Raw genomic sequence first — 15485 nt, forward strand, 5'->3', positions numbered from 1 at the left:
AAGTTTCTTTTGAGAAACCAGCTGACAGTCTTATGGAAACTCCTCTGTAGGTAACTAACTTCTCTTCTCTTGCTGCTTTCGAGATTCTCATTTTATCTTTAACTGTTGGCATTTTAATTATGATGTGTCTCGGAGTGGGCCTCTTTGCATCCATGTTGTTTGGAACTTTCTGTGCTTCCTAGACTTGCATGTATATTTCGTTCATCAAATGAGGGAAGTATTCTTTCACAATGTTTTCTAATAGATGTCCAATTTCTTGCTCTTTCTCCTCTCCTTCTAGCTTCCCTCTGATGCGAATGTGGGATCTCTTAACATTGTCCCAGAGGCTGCCTATACTATCCTCATTTGGGGGGTGACTCTTTTTTCTTCTTGTTGCAATTGGTTGTTTTTTTTTGCTTTCTTATATTCTAAATCATTGATTTGATTCATAGTTTCATTCACTCTACTGTTGTTTCCCTGTAAATTGTTGTTTATTTCAATTTGTATATCCTTCATTTCTGACTGGATCTTTTTTATGCTGCTGAGCTCCTCACAAAGTTTCTTGAGCATCCTTATAACCAGTGTTTTGAACTCTGCATCTGATAGATTTCTTATCTCCCTTTCATTTAGCTCTTTTTCTGGAGTTTTTATATGTTCTTTTATTTGGGCCATGTTTCTTTGTCTCTTCATTTTGACAGCCTCCCTGTGTTTGTTTCTATGTATTAGGTAGAGCTGCTTTGACTCCGTGTCTTGGTAGTGTGGCCTAATGTAGTAGGTGTTCTGTAGGGTCCAGTGGCACAGCCTCCCCTATCACCCAAGCCAGGTACTTGAGGTGTGCCTTTCGTGTGGGCTGAGTGTACCCTCCTCTTATAGTTGAGACTTGGTTGCTGTTGGCAGATCAATGGGAGGGATTTCCCCAGGCCAGTCAGCTGCAGGGATCGTCTATGACCACTGACCACCAATCTCCACCCTCTGTGGAGGACCAGCTGTGCAGGGACAGGGTGGTGGCGCTCCAACATGGTTTGTAGCTGTCTACCGGCTGTGATGGCCATGGGGTTTTTTGGATGGTGCAGGACAAGGTCAGTCCCCACCTGTGTTTTGCCTGGGGCACCCTGCCTGAGCTATAAAGCAATCTGAAATGGCTGCTACTTGTGCTGGGCTTGAAGATTTTCAGGCAAAGCCACATTGTGAACCTAGACCAGCTGCTGCTAGTGCCAGGCCTGAGGCTCACTGAGGCCAGCTGTTGTTTATTTGAGAGGATTTAGGAAGTTGTGAAGCATGAGCCAGGACCATCCATTTATATGGATGAGCAGCTTGGGTGGGACTATAAGTTGTGTGGGGAAGAGTCTCTGGGGATCTCCAAGGAGGGCCAAACAGTGTTAGCCAGGTTGATGGAGTCTCAGACATGGCGCCAGCTTGCCAGCTCTGTAGGGGGAGGGTCTAGAACAGGGACAATGGCTTCTGTTCACCTTGATAGCAGACATTTCAGTTTCTGCCTGTTTGCTGCTGGTGCCTTTCAAGCTGCTCCCCTTTCCAAGGTGCTGGAGCTCAGAGGGAGGGAGTCTGAACAGATGAGTCTGTGTGTGGGTTCTTTAAGAGGAACTGCTTGGGGCTCCTGAAGTTTCTTCCATCGACTCAATCCCCGCTGGTGTTTGCAGCCAGAAGTTGTGGGGGTTTATCTTCCTGGTACTGGAACCCTGGGCTCGGCGGCTTGGTGTGGGGCTGGGACTCCTTGCTCTTGAGATATCCCTCCTGAGTTTGTATCCACCACACGTGGGTGAGGGACCAGCGTGTTTTGCATCTGTACCCCTCCTACCAGTCTGGATGGATGTGGTTTCTTTACTTCTGTAATTGTCAGGCTTCCATTCAGCTCAATTTCTGATGGTTCTGAGTAATGGTTTTTCTATATTTTAGCTGTAATTTTGATGTGGTTGTGTGAAGAGGTGAGCCATGTCTGCCTATGCCTCCATCTGGACTGGAAATCCTTATTTTAATTCTTAATAAAAAATAACTATTATCAGCTCTAGTGTTCAGTCTATTTAGTTGCCACAGTAAAAAAATAATACGTATGATAAAGTGTTCTTCCCTCTCCATGTACAACTTTTGTAAAACCGTGCTGCTTTGTGAGTAACTCTGAAATCTCCTATGGGACAGCCAGTGAAACAATACAATGAATTCCTAGTGGTTAAGCATCACTAGGAAATGATGCATAGTTGCGCAAAAATCTGCTTACCTAAGAGGAAAGATTTGTCAAGTACTTTAGTTCATCTTTTTAAAAAATCTGAGAATGTCCACCACTGAAACCCTCCCATACCCCTAAGCAGTGTACCTCCCTGACATCTTCCATGACACAACCCACAGAGGTTCATAGCACTCAGAATGAGTCACTTTTTATTTTGAGGACCCAGGGCAATAAATGTGAAGTGTTTACGTGCGCCCAAACAGTGTTGGTCTCGAGAGCGGAGGTGTAGACTCACCTACCGGGCCACACCAACACCAGGAGCACTCACCTGTGTGTCAGGGAGCGGACAGGTGTGTCTGTGTTTGTTTCCCAGGGTCCTCCAACGCGCTGGGCCTGGGAAAGGGGATCCTCATGCCTGGGCCCAAGCGTGTTTCTGTGAAAACCCAAACTGAATGTGGTTTGATCATCTTGAATCAACAGGTTGGTCCCCCACCCAAAAGTTGGTTGGGATGTCAAGCTTAATGATGACATACACACACACATACACACACACACACTGAGAGGACATGAAAAGGTTTCTTACTTATGTCATGAGTCTTTCTGGGGAGAACAGGGAAGACTCCCATGCTGGTCTAAAAAGGGCTGGGGAGAGGAGAGAAAGGATGTTGGCTTGGGGTGTTCGTGGTGGTGAGGATGTGGGGCTGGAGTGAGGGTTCCTGCATGGGTGGGCAGGGGCTCGCATGGTGTGAACTTCCTCCCGTGCCAAAGACGGAACACACCCAGGCTTTCCTCTCAGCTTGCCCACATGAAGGGTGGAAAGGAAGGTGGTAAGGGTGAGGCTTAAATGCTGTCAGCAATCAAACCTCAGAAAACAGAGTGAGGCTCTTTATTACAAAATGTTTCCCTAAATCTCCCTTAGTTGGATCCCAGAAATACTCACCATTGCTCCAGCACCACCCACACAAGGGGAAGCATGAGAGTGTGAGAGAAGACAGCGTATGAAGAGACTTAGAAGCCGAAAGCAATGGCAGCCCAAATACCTTAGCAAAGGGAAGCATTACTCAGGCCCTTTCGGGGGGCCCGGAGAGTGCCTGTGCTTAATGAGGAGCCTTGAAACTCACGGGAGACCCTTCTCTGGGTGAGCATTTGAGCTGCATTAAAATGTGTTTGGCAGATTTACACCAACCTACTCCTGCTCTGGGTCTCTTTGAGAGGAGTGGAAGCATGTGACAGGATGTCTAGCAAAGGTTAGGAACGCTGTTGGCCACGGAACAAGAACCTCCTAGGACCAAGTTTGATCGGCACTGAAACCGATCAGCAGCCTCCCTCCGCGCGCTCACCTGTAAGTCACCTTCAGCTCACCTGCCCCTGAGTGTACGTTTCTTCTTCCTCGCCCTGAAGTCCCCACCCAGCAATCATCCCTTTCCTTGTCTATAGCTAACTAATTAGTCATGCTTCCTCATGCGCATGCTCTCTCACCCCATCCCTGCTGTCATTGTCCTGGGCCCACCATTCCTTTGTAATTACACAGCCGTTCACAGCCAGACTTCCCTGCTAACCTTACTCTCCCACCCAAACCTGCCTGCTCACGACTCCAGCCTCCGCTCCCGCCTTTCTCCGGGCCATGTTTGGACAGGCGGCCCAGCCTCTCCCAATGACAGTCATTGCACACCACTCCACACACAACAGGAGACTGGGTTGGACCTAATAAAATGATAATTATTAGAGCTCCCATTTATTGAGTGTTTACTTTGTACCTCATGCTGGGCTAAGCTCTTCCTGAGCACGGTCTCATTTCATAATAACACTCGCAGTACGTGACCTCAGTGTCATGCTTGAGGAAAGTGAGGCTCCGAGACGTTGAATACGTGGCCGAAAGTCACGCAGCTGAAGAGGTCCTGCCAGGCTCTGAACCCACATCCTGTGCTGAATGAAGTCCAGGCTCCAAACCACCATACTCCACTCCTGTGCGAGCCTGCTTCTGGAAATCAGGACTTTCCAAATTGGGTTGAAGTGCCCCGAGCAACTTACCAATTCTAGACACAGGTAGAAATCTTCCTAACTTCCTCTCCTTTCTGTGCAGTTGCCTCTCAGATGGTGGTGTTTTTCTCTATTATATCATTCAGATTTCTTTGATGCATGTGGAAGAATTTAAATTCGTTTTTCAAAGCGTTATTTCAATATACCGCATCCTAGTGCAGTATATTACTATTCTGAAAAGTGTGGTACTTGGAACCTTCAAGTAGCCTTGAGTAACTTATAATTATAATGAATTGTGTTGAAGCTATGTGTATTTTTATTGTGTATAATTTCACAAGTATGTGGTGACTACCTAATTACAGTCTGTAGTTCACAAAGTCATACTTTTACAACAATGTTTCCTTGGTAGGTGTTTCACCAGTCTCTGGGATCAGAAATGCAGGGGAAATGGTCATTCCAGGGCTTCAGAGATTTTTGTTGTTGACAACGTGAAACTTAGCATTGCATTTCCCGACCAAACGAATTCCCTCTTTGTTTCCTGATTTTCCTCCCTCTTTGGGGGGGTCTGACAACACTTCAAATGCATTCACTAAACAATACAAGGCTCAGGGGATGCTCTTGAACATAAAGATGATGGTGCAGAACCCCATTTTCCTTTGTCACCCCAGGGCCTGGAGCTGTGGTTCTGCCTTTGTCCACCTCCTAGAAACCCTTCCCCAGGTCTGCCTGTCTTTGAGCCTCTGTGCAGCAAGGACGTTAACCCCCGTTCTCGAAAGTGCAGACTTCTTGGGGTTCCCCCAGAGGATGGAGTCTCCACACACTGGGCAGTGTTTAAAGGAAACCACTGAAATAATTCCTTCGGGCCAATCTCAATCCATTCCTCAGGTGGAGGAACGAAAACAGCTGTTTTTACTGAGGGCTTCCTCTGGTCCATAAGGCTTTTATCTGCACTTAGTTCACACAAAAACACGGTGAGGTGGCATCGTCACCTCCATATACTCACACGGAAAACGCCAGAGAGAGTAGACAAAGCCACTAAGTAAGATTTGACCTGCGTCAGAAGAATTCGTCATGAAACAAAACTCTGTTATTCAAGAATAAAACAGGAAAATAGTGTAAATTTTTCAACCTCTGTGAAATGCCCCTAGGACTCCCCTACATCATTGTGTTCTTCAAGTGCTCGGCTAAAGAAGACATAGTAACAAAGGAAACCCTGTTGGCGCTGTCTTCAACCCATGTCCTGAGTCTTACCACCTCCACAGCTACCCCCTTGGTCCAGACCGCCTCTGTCTCTCTCCTGATCACCGCAGTAGCCTCCTAACTGGTCTCCGTGAGTCCGCCCTTGCTCTGCTTCAGTCCCCTGGCAACAGAGCTGCCAGAATGACCCTGTTACAGCCGAAGTCAAACCGGTCCCCTTCTCTGATCAGAGCCTTCCAATGGCTCTTTTCTCTCTGAAAGGAAAAGCTGACGTTGTTACAATGACAATGACCTTGCCCACTCTGGCCCTCAAGTGCCTCTGCGACCTCATCCTCTCCTCTTCTCCTGCTTTCTCTCCCACTGGTCCCACCACACTCCTGACTTGGCCTGGGCTCACCTGTCCCTCTGCCTGGACAGCCACGTGGTTACTTTCCTTACCTCCTTTGAGTCTTTGTTCAAATGTCACCTACTCAGTGAGACCTTCCCAGATCACCCAGTCATAACAACCCTCCCTCCATTGAAATCCCCAATTCCCCAATCTCCTTTACTCTCTGTACTTTTCTACCATCACACTTAAACCACCTTTTCACAGACTCGGTCTTCTTGTTCACTGTGTTTATTGGCCGCTTCCTCCCGTTGTAACATGCAGGAGAGTGGGGTCTTCATGATCTGTTTTGTTCATTGATGTGTGATTGATGGGACACTGGAATAGTGCCCGCCACGGCACAGCCGCTCAGATACTTGGGAAATGAATAAATGAGTGCTAAGATTACACAAGTATTTCTCTTTGTGTTTCACTCTTCCTTTGCCTTCCCAGAATAGCCACGATGCCAGCCTTCTTGCACTTTGGGATCATTTAAAGAGCTATATGTTAAGAAATAGCCTAAAAAGTGATTTTAAAAATTATAGCCATATTCTTCAGGGTTCTGACATGAATATTGAAATATCATGGCACCTTGAAAGATGATTCTATGCCTTCTAAATCCTCACAGTAATTTGTTATAGCAGGGACAAAACTAGCTGAATTATCCTCTACTGTTGAATCAAGAATTGAACTGTTTCCTCATTTTGGTGTGCTGCCATATATAAGCACAGCTTTGATTTTTGTGGTGAACTTTTAAAAGCTTTATTAACTAGTCTATGTGACATTTCCCAGGCAGCACTGGCACGATTTCAGCATCTGTGGATTCACCAGTATCTGTTCCTCATTACATGTTATTACTAAAGTACAATGAGTCCTTGTCTCTAGAGGGAGAATTTCCTTTAATGATATGAGGTCCAGGAAATCTAACACTATTTGCTTTCTTTCAACAAATATTAGGCAAGTGGCTGCTATGACAGACTTATCACTAGACACAGAGGTCCCAGGGATGCACAATAACCAATCCTTGTCCCAGAAGCGTTCAGTCCAAGGGAGAAGACCAGTAGGTAAATACCTAACAATTCCAAGATACACTAAGTGCTATAGCAAATGTATTGAAAAGTGTTGTGAAAACATGGAAGAAAGAGTGGTTTAAAAAGAAATCCTGCTCTGGCCAGTGTGGCTCAGTTGGTTGGAGCATCACCCTGTAGACCAAAAGGTCACAGGTTCGATTCCTGGTCAGGGCACATGCCTAGGTTGTAGGTTCAGTCCCCAGTCAAGGCGTGTAGGAGAGGCAACTGATTGATGTTTCTCTCTTGAATCCATTTTTCTCTCCTTCTCTCTCTCAGTCTCTTCCCCTCTCTTTAAGATATATAAACATGTCCTCGAGTGAAGATTTAAAAAATTGCTATACTACCATTGTAGATCTTTGTACTTTTTAATTTTTATTTATTTTTTTAAACTTTTTTTAAGATTTAATTTATTTATTTTTAGAGAGAGAAGGGAGAGAGAAAGAGAGGGAGAGAGAAACATCAATGTGTGGTTGCTGGGGGTCATGGCCTACAACCCAGGCACGTACCCTGACTGGGAATCGAACCTGCGACACTTTGTTTCGCAACCCGAGCTCAATCCACTGAGCTATGCCAGCCAGGGCTTATTTTTATTTTTTAAATGTTTATTAAGCTCTTACAAAGTTCTAGGCATTGTGCTTGTTCCTTGGCATGCAGACATGAGGGAGATGCCCTCTTCTCAGAGGTGCTACTAATGATTATGTTATTCGTGCTGATCCTCCATGTGTGGCTGCAAACATTGATTCTTGAAATGCCACTTCTGAAAATGACCAGTTGTAACTGGCAGAGCTTTAAGAGCATGCCTTTTCCGTGGTGTAGCTACTGGACACTTCACGGGCCAGGCTCAAGCTATTGCTGCTGAACAGCTTAATCTCCACTAATCACTGCATGTCTACGCCAGGTGGACTGGTGGCTGTGAGTTCCAGGAAATATTCCAGCCAAAGAAAGCATCCAAGACTCGTACCTACTCTTGCTCATAATCTTTTCTTTGATTCTTGACTAATGTAACAAGGTTTGTATAAAGAGGCCAATTGCCTCACGAACACTTAAAACATTTGATGTTTATATGGTGAGAGTATAAAAGTAAGAAAAACCAAGAAATACCTTCAGCCACCTTTTGTGAACATTTAAACATTGAGAAATGGACTAAGGATATCTATGGATTGAATGGCTCACCACTTCAAGTTAATGTACTAGCCAAAAGGTAAGTTGGCTTTGTATCAAAGTGTATTATGAAGTCTATGTACAATAATGTGAAGGTGTATTTAATATACATTTATGTTAACAGATCTGAACATAAATGTGGTCTTATAGCCATTAGCATAGTTGAAAAATGGCAATAATTAAATTAACAGCAAATATAGTACTTACTATACACTGGTTACTATTCACAGAGTAAGTAGTTCAATCACCTAAATGATTCTATGACTTAACCGTGAGTACCCCATTTTATATGAGGGGAAAGGCCTGGTTAGGCTAGCTAGCCCGAAGTCACTGCTGATAAGTGGCAGAACCAGAATTGGGACCCATGTGATCAGGCTCCAGAGTGTGTTATATCACCACATGGATAAGACAGGCAGATTAGCCATGTACATCGTTAAACTCATATTTTAGCAGGGTCTGTTTGCATTAAGTGGATGTTTGTACTCAGAAATGAGTCAGGGGGAAAATGCTCAGCATGTAGAATCCTGGTTTGGAAAATTCTGACCTTTTAAATGTTTGTTATCTAGCATCCCAAAGCCTTAAAATAAATTTCTGTTGCTTGAGACATAAATAAATAAGGAAAGAAAGAAAGAAAGAAAGAAAGAAAGAAAGAAAGAAAGAAAGAAAGAAAGAAAGAAAGAAAGAAAGAAAGAAAGAGAAACTTTCAAGAGAGCCTTGGTCGTGCCTAACCAAAATATTACTAATGATGAAACAGAAAAATGTCATATAGTTAATTACCGGTATACAATGCAAGACACACCCCACTAATTATCTCTCTTAATGTGGGTATCTGGCTGTGATACATTCACTTCGCAGGGCACAGAATTCAAGTTGCTGTTAGCCCCGTGCTCTTCTGGACCTGCAGCTTCAACAGTGAGTCCTGTCATTTTGAAGAAAACTGCTGAATATTTTATAGCAAGGTGACTTCACGAGTAAAAATCTTCAGGGAGATTTTATGTGATTTTTTAAAATCAACTTAGATGTTTGGAACTTGGATTGCTACATTCTTACTCTTTGGCACCTCGACAGGTAAGACTCGTAACTTATAATAAATTCCTTAAAAATGAGTATATTCATATCCAAAATGTAATTGACATGGACTTTGAAATATGGGTTCTGTTTATATCTTGATTCGTTTGTCATAAAGTTATCTGAGGAAAATGCATCGATTTTGTAATACTGCATGAATCTGAAGAGCAATTGTGAAGTGTCTGTTTCCAATAATATCGAAGTTTCCAGGTAGTCTTGTGCTTGGCTCCCTGATCTGCCACTTACTGGCCTTGGTCAGGTAACTTACCTGCTGAAGTCTTAATTTCTTCACTTCCATGATGGACATGGGACAGTAGATGAGAAAACGCCTATTTCTGATTTCAGTACCTGACTCACAGCAGATGCTCAATAAATGTTTGAATGAATGAATGAATGAGCAAAGTGGTTAATGCTGATTGGAAATTCCACATTATTTTTTTTCCATTTGTGTCATGATTTTTGAGAAGGGATATTGGTCTGTGGACATGTCTTGAGCATGAACTCAACATTCATTGACTTGTATTCTGTATGGTGTAGACTGCTTACGCATAAGACTCTGTACTAGTTATTGGTTTTGTTTGTTCTCGCCACCCAAGTTCAGTATCGTACCTATCCTTTGTTATATTGGCCATTAAGTTAGTGGTCCAATTTCATCTTGTTAATTTTATAGCAAACATGTTATTTTTTTCCTAAGGGGCTTTCATACCTATGACGTTGATCAAGTTTCCGGCACACATCTAGTTTCTCCTAACTTTATGCCCTCTTTATGGTATTTCCTCATGGAAAATATCATGGTAACCAATAACCCTGGTAAGTTACAAACATAGAAAACATACATTAATAACAATCTTCATTTCAAAACTCAAACTCTCTCCCATAGACTGGATAGTGTAGTTGAGAACTTAGGGGTAGAGCCAGGGAATGAAAAAAAAATAGAGGCAGCTGGACTTTCTAGGAAAAACTGAAGGTTGCATCAGAAAGGCAAAATCCAAATGTGAAATCACTGCCCCAAATTAGAGCTGGATATATGTACGCTTCAAAAGGCAAAACAGAATGGACTGCAGGCAGGAGATGTATTGGTGAGAAGCTGCATGAGGGATATATTGAAGGAGGCGTGTTTACACTTCCAACCAGAGAAAAACAAAGGCAACCAGAGAAACCAGGAAAACAAAGATGGCACAAGAAAGCCACGATTCAAATACAACGCAAACTAAAATAACACCAACCTTGAGCAATCCACACATAAGAAAAGATAATTCACGCAAATATCCTCCTTTGAAGGGATTGGCATCTGAGCAACGGACGTGCAGAGAAGGAAATGCAATTATAGCATGCTAGCTGGCTCTGGAAGGAAAAATATTTATCTAGTCATAATCATACAAATTCTGTTTATTTATTTGTGGAGTCAGCCTGCAGACAAAACATGGAAGACTTAATTATGATTACAGAACGAAGTGTGAGTGTGCTCAGTGTTGGCGGTGTGAAAGCAGGGTGCAGCTGGCACACCTGGGAAGGTGAAAGGGAGGGCAGGAGGGAGGGGCAGCTGCACTTTCAAGTTCATGTTGCAAAGGGAGGGAGTCAGGTCATAGGAACATGAGGTATGGATTGCCTAAACAGAAGATCACTATTTAAGTTTGCAGCGGAAGTCAATAAGTGAGCTGAAAACAGTGTTATTGATCATGCAGGAGGAGGAGCTGAGACAAAGCGGAGAGCAGGACAGGCTGGCTGTGGAGCCCTCAGCTTCAAGCCCGCTGCAGCTTTGCTAGCACTGTGACAGGGCCCCAGAGACACTGTCAATAAGGACCCTAGGGGGACTCGGATGCTCCTGTGAGGAGAAGGGAGGTCTTCCTTCCCGTTTGCTCCTGGTTCCGGTCCGCATTTTCCCATTGATGGCTTTTCCCTCCAGCACAGCCATTCCAGTAGCAGGGGCTGGTTCCACCACACAATTTCTCTGACACTCCCTGAACCAGACTCACAATGCCCATTCAATGATGCCAGCCACAACAGCTAGCACCCCTCCTCAGGGGCCCAAACCCCAGTTCTAGAGAACCGGCACCCCCTCCCCCACCTAACAGCCCTGCCCTCAAATTTCCACATTTGAATAACTCAACCTCTTCCATGTCTTCGCCAGCCTTGGGGCTTGTAGCTGCCCCCTGCAGTTACTCCCTCCTAGCTACTCACAGGGGCCCCCATTGTCTTCAGTTCTCCAAAGAGCCTGATTCATAACCATCGTTGTATTACATGCACACAGTTAAAATAACTGGTGTGGATTCCGTGTCTTGTCCTGATTTTGGCTGAATAGATGGGTTAAGTCCTCATTCACTGTTGCAACAAGTTCATAGATCATTGTGACTAAAGCTGATCAATGAATTGCAACGTGTTTGTGTCAGCACATCATACAGACATGTGGGGACCACGGGAGCTGCACGTGTGTTCAGTGGCTGGCTCTGGGAAGGGGGCCGGGTTGTGGGGGGCAGGGGAGGGTGCTCATCTGTATGGTTGTTTTTAATGCACAAGCATTTATTTGATTAAAACATAATTTTAATTTTCTTTTCTCCCTCTTTACATTTATGTGGAATCTCATTCTTGAGAATGTGAGATCTCCTAAAATTAAGTTAAAAGTTGGTGGATTGGAGAGTTAAAGGCTTATTTAGTATTTCTTATTAAGTGATAAAATCCTTAACTTCAAGTCTTCCACAGCTCTAACAAAAACTAACAAATACCATAAAGTAGATTATAATAAATGTAATAAATAATCATAAATTGAATAAATAATTCAATCACAAAGTGGATAAATACTTATAATCATAATTGAATAAAATTGACCTATCCCTCCATAAAACAGCCTGAAATGAAGTTATTTGGTTTTGAGTATTAAATGGATGAAAACAAAAGGTCAGAGTGGCAGAATAAATTAGAGTCAGGGAATGACAGAAGTGATGAGGACCGAGTTTCCTCAAAGCCTCTCATCTCAGGGATGAGTAAGGTGAGCTCCAGAAAGAAGGAATTCGGCTAAAGCTGCATGAGACTTTGCTCTCATTGCTGCTCTCAAGAAACGTGCATTAGACATTTAGGCTCTGGGGACAGAGATCCCTTTGATCAAGTGCTCTCAGTCCAACAAGAAAAGGTAGAAGCTCAGCATCTCATTTTGCATTTCGAGCCCAATCACAAGGGCTTCCCTTGTTATAGGTCACTCAGCGCTCACGACAAGGCTGTAAGGGAAGTGGTATGACCCTCGTTTTGCAGAGGAGGAAAATGAGACTCAGAAAAAGATTGAATAATCACCCAAAGCCAGGAGTGTCTGATTCCAAAGCCCATACTCTCTCTCCTGCCACATTGCGATCCCCAAGGTCACAGTCATACATGGGGAGGAGGGAGCATTTTTTAAAGAGACGCACCCTGCGACAGACTTGTTTCACTGAAAGACTGATTTCAATTAACCTTCAGACTGGGAGACACAGCCCCTCTGTGGGCCTGGTTCCCACTCCGCCGACACCCCATGTTCTTGTTGCAGGAAGAGAAGTTTGCTATGAACGGGTGGGGTGCTTCAAAGATGGCCTGCCGTGGACCGGGACTCTGTCAAGGCAGTTTGCGGGCCTGCCCTGGTCTCCCGAGGAGATCAACACCCGCTTCCTGCTCTACACGAGACACAACCCCAGCGCCTCCCAGGTAACCTAACTCGCTGCCTTCGCGATAGATGATTCTAGAATGAAAGCGGTGGCCACGGACATAGACAACAGGTGTGGTAACCTGTTCTGGTATAAACTATTGATTTCAAGGCAAGTACACAATTTCTTTTTACAATCGTGAGCCAGATTTTCCTCTCATATTATTTATCCTAGTATTTAAATATGACAATGCCTCTGAATATGTTTCCTACGAGGTAAATCTGGCATTTTGCCCGGTGAATACACCGAGAGCCTTCCACAGGTGAGACTGGGGATTCAGCCACCGTACCTGTTCTGTGCTCGGACTGAATTGGATAAGCAAGACCCTGCCTTAAGTGGATTGTATCATGGGAACAGGGAAGAGAAACAAATACCTTTATTGCAACCTGAATTATGGTCTGAGATCTAAGCTCACAGTGAGGAGGGGCTTCCCTTCCCCTGGGGGGTGGAGATGGTGACTGGGAAAGGCTTTGAAGGGGACGCGCGTTGGAGGCGTGTCCTGAGCATGGGCTCGGTCCTTATATGAAGACACAGACAGGGAGAGGACAGAGAAGGTGACGTGAACAAATGCTGAGTTGGACTGGGGACAGAAAGGAAGTCCTCAAAGGCAGAGTTGGTTAGCAAAGCAGACAGAAACGAATCATGTAACTGCTTCCCGTGGAGTTTTGATTTTACCCTCGGAACCACGAGAGTTTTTTTTTTAAACAAGATTTTTTAAAGATTTTATTTATCTATTTTTAGAGAGGGAAGGGAGGGAGATAGAGAGAGAGAGAGAGAGAGAGACACCAATGTGCGGTTGCTGGGGGCCATGGCCTGCAACCCAGGCATGTGCCCTGACTGGGAATCGAACCTGCAACACTTTGGTTCGCAGCCCGAGCTCCATCCATTGAGCTACGCCAACCAGGGCCATGAGAGTTTTTGAAGAGAGCGTAGGACAGTTACCCTGGCTGAGTGGAGTGTACCCTCCAAAAGCCTGGAGGTGACAGCCGGACCCCTCGGTGCTATGCTGTCCAACCCAGTAGCCACTGGCTGCATGTGGTTATCAAAATTAAATTAAATTAAAAATTCGGTTCATCAGCTATGCCACAGGATTTTAGTCACTAGTTTATGTGTGCCATGAGATGGAAAAAATTGAAAACCGCTGTGCGACAGCACCACATTTTCAGTCTTTAGTAGCCACGCGTGGCTGGTGGTGGCCGAGTCAGTCGGTGCACACACAGAGTGTGTCCGTGATCATGGGGCGCCCTACTGCACGGCCTGAGTGGAATGCTGTAGTGCGGTGGGTCAGGCACGGGGCGTGAGCCCGAACCAGAGTCCCGACTGTGCGTGTGACGGCAGACAGCTGACACGATCGACCTCATAAACTGCCCTGGGACTTCACACATGAGTGATCGGGAGACTAACGACCCTCTCATCAGACTATTCGGGGGTGAAAGAGAACGAGTCCCATTTTGGGCAGGTGGGGTTTGGGCAGGCTTTCGGAGATTTTAGTTTTACAGCTGAGGGGCCAGCGTACAGCTGGAGAAAGGGATTCAGAGCCTTTTACCCAGAGGTGGAAGCTGAAACCCAAAAAACACCTGCAGTCTCGGGGCAGAGAGAAAGCAGGAGAGCAGGTCCTGTGGAGCATCTGTATTTAGGGAGCAGGCGGGAAAGGGGGGCAGAGACGGAGCACTCCTCACAGCGAGATCATTTCAGCCTCTGCCTGCGTCTGTCACCCTGAGGCTTGCTTCCCACCGGACCTGGCGCATGCAAGGCTGCACTTCATACAACATAATCCACTTTGTAGCCGTCTGCTTCCCAGACACACACGTGCCGCCTGCACTGAAATACACCACCTGTTCTGTAGGTGACAACTCTATTGACGACAAAGAAGAAGAGTCCTCATTATGAGTACAGAGAAGCTTATAAAAAAATGTTATCAAAAGTTCAATTTTTTATATTACTCAGTTTTAAAAAGAAATGAAGTTCTGCCAGAGGCTATACCATGGATACCCCTTGTAAACATTTTGCCAAATTAAATAAACCAGACACAAAGGGACAGATGCTGTAGGACTCCAGTGTGATGGGGTTCCTCGAATGACCGAATTCGCAGAGACAGAAAGTAGGAGGGTAACCCCTAGAGGTGAGGGGCAGGGTGCCGTGGGGTTAGTGTTTAACGACACAGAACTTCACTCTGGGATGATGGGCAGGTTCTGGAGAGGGATGGAGGTCATGGTCATGCAACATTGGGACTGATTTATGCTACTGAAGTGCACGTGTGAAAATGGTTTGCCCAGTAACTTTTGGGGAATGGAAAAATACAATAGTTTTTTTTAACTTTTATGTTATATATATTTGACCGTAATTTCTAAATGATGGAGAATCTACATTGAATACAAATGTTTGGAGTGCCTTTGTTGGTTTAGTGTCCGTTCAGGACCAACTGTATCTCCTGCTCTTGACCCTCAGTCCTCATAGGACTCACTGGTCCTTCATGCTTCTTCTGCACAGTGGTCATGCACTTGAACCCTGTAGAGCACAGGCACTAACACAGAAGTTGACGTAGACTAGTCTTAAGGTGAGGCCGGGCCCTCGAGGCAATGATGAGAACATCAGAAACCGATACTTTCCTAGTAAAATGACAGTAAAAGCAGCATTCCTCAGGTCTCCCCCACTCCTTCCCGTTGGAAGGAACCATGCGTGACAACCTGGATTTGACCTGAGTCTTGCGGTGGATAGAAGCCTGCGGGTTTGTTGCTACAGTGGGTTTTTTGTTTAAAATGACAAAATAACTTTAATTAATAATTCAAACATTCTTAACATATGTAAAGTAATTT

General features: G+C 44.8%; 1 protein-coding gene across 1 annotated transcript in view; it reads left to right on the forward strand.

Moving 5' to 3' along the window:
* The window catches only part of PNLIPRP3 (pancreatic lipase related protein 3), a 47434-nt gene that overhangs the window by 13377 nt on the left and 18572 nt on the right, over nucleotides 1-15485 (forward strand). The window contains exon 2 of the mRNA XM_036027530.1: nucleotides 12449-12670. Coding sequence (XP_035883423.1) covers nucleotides 12449-12670 — 222 coding nt within the window. The remainder of the gene's footprint in view (nucleotides 1-12448; nucleotides 12671-15485) is intronic.

Source organism: Phyllostomus discolor, chromosome 5 (assembly GCF_004126475.2).
Source record: "Phyllostomus discolor isolate MPI-MPIP mPhyDis1 chromosome 5, mPhyDis1.pri.v3, whole genome shotgun sequence".
Classification (NCBI taxonomy): Eukaryota; Metazoa; Chordata; class Mammalia; order Chiroptera; family Phyllostomidae; genus Phyllostomus; species Phyllostomus discolor.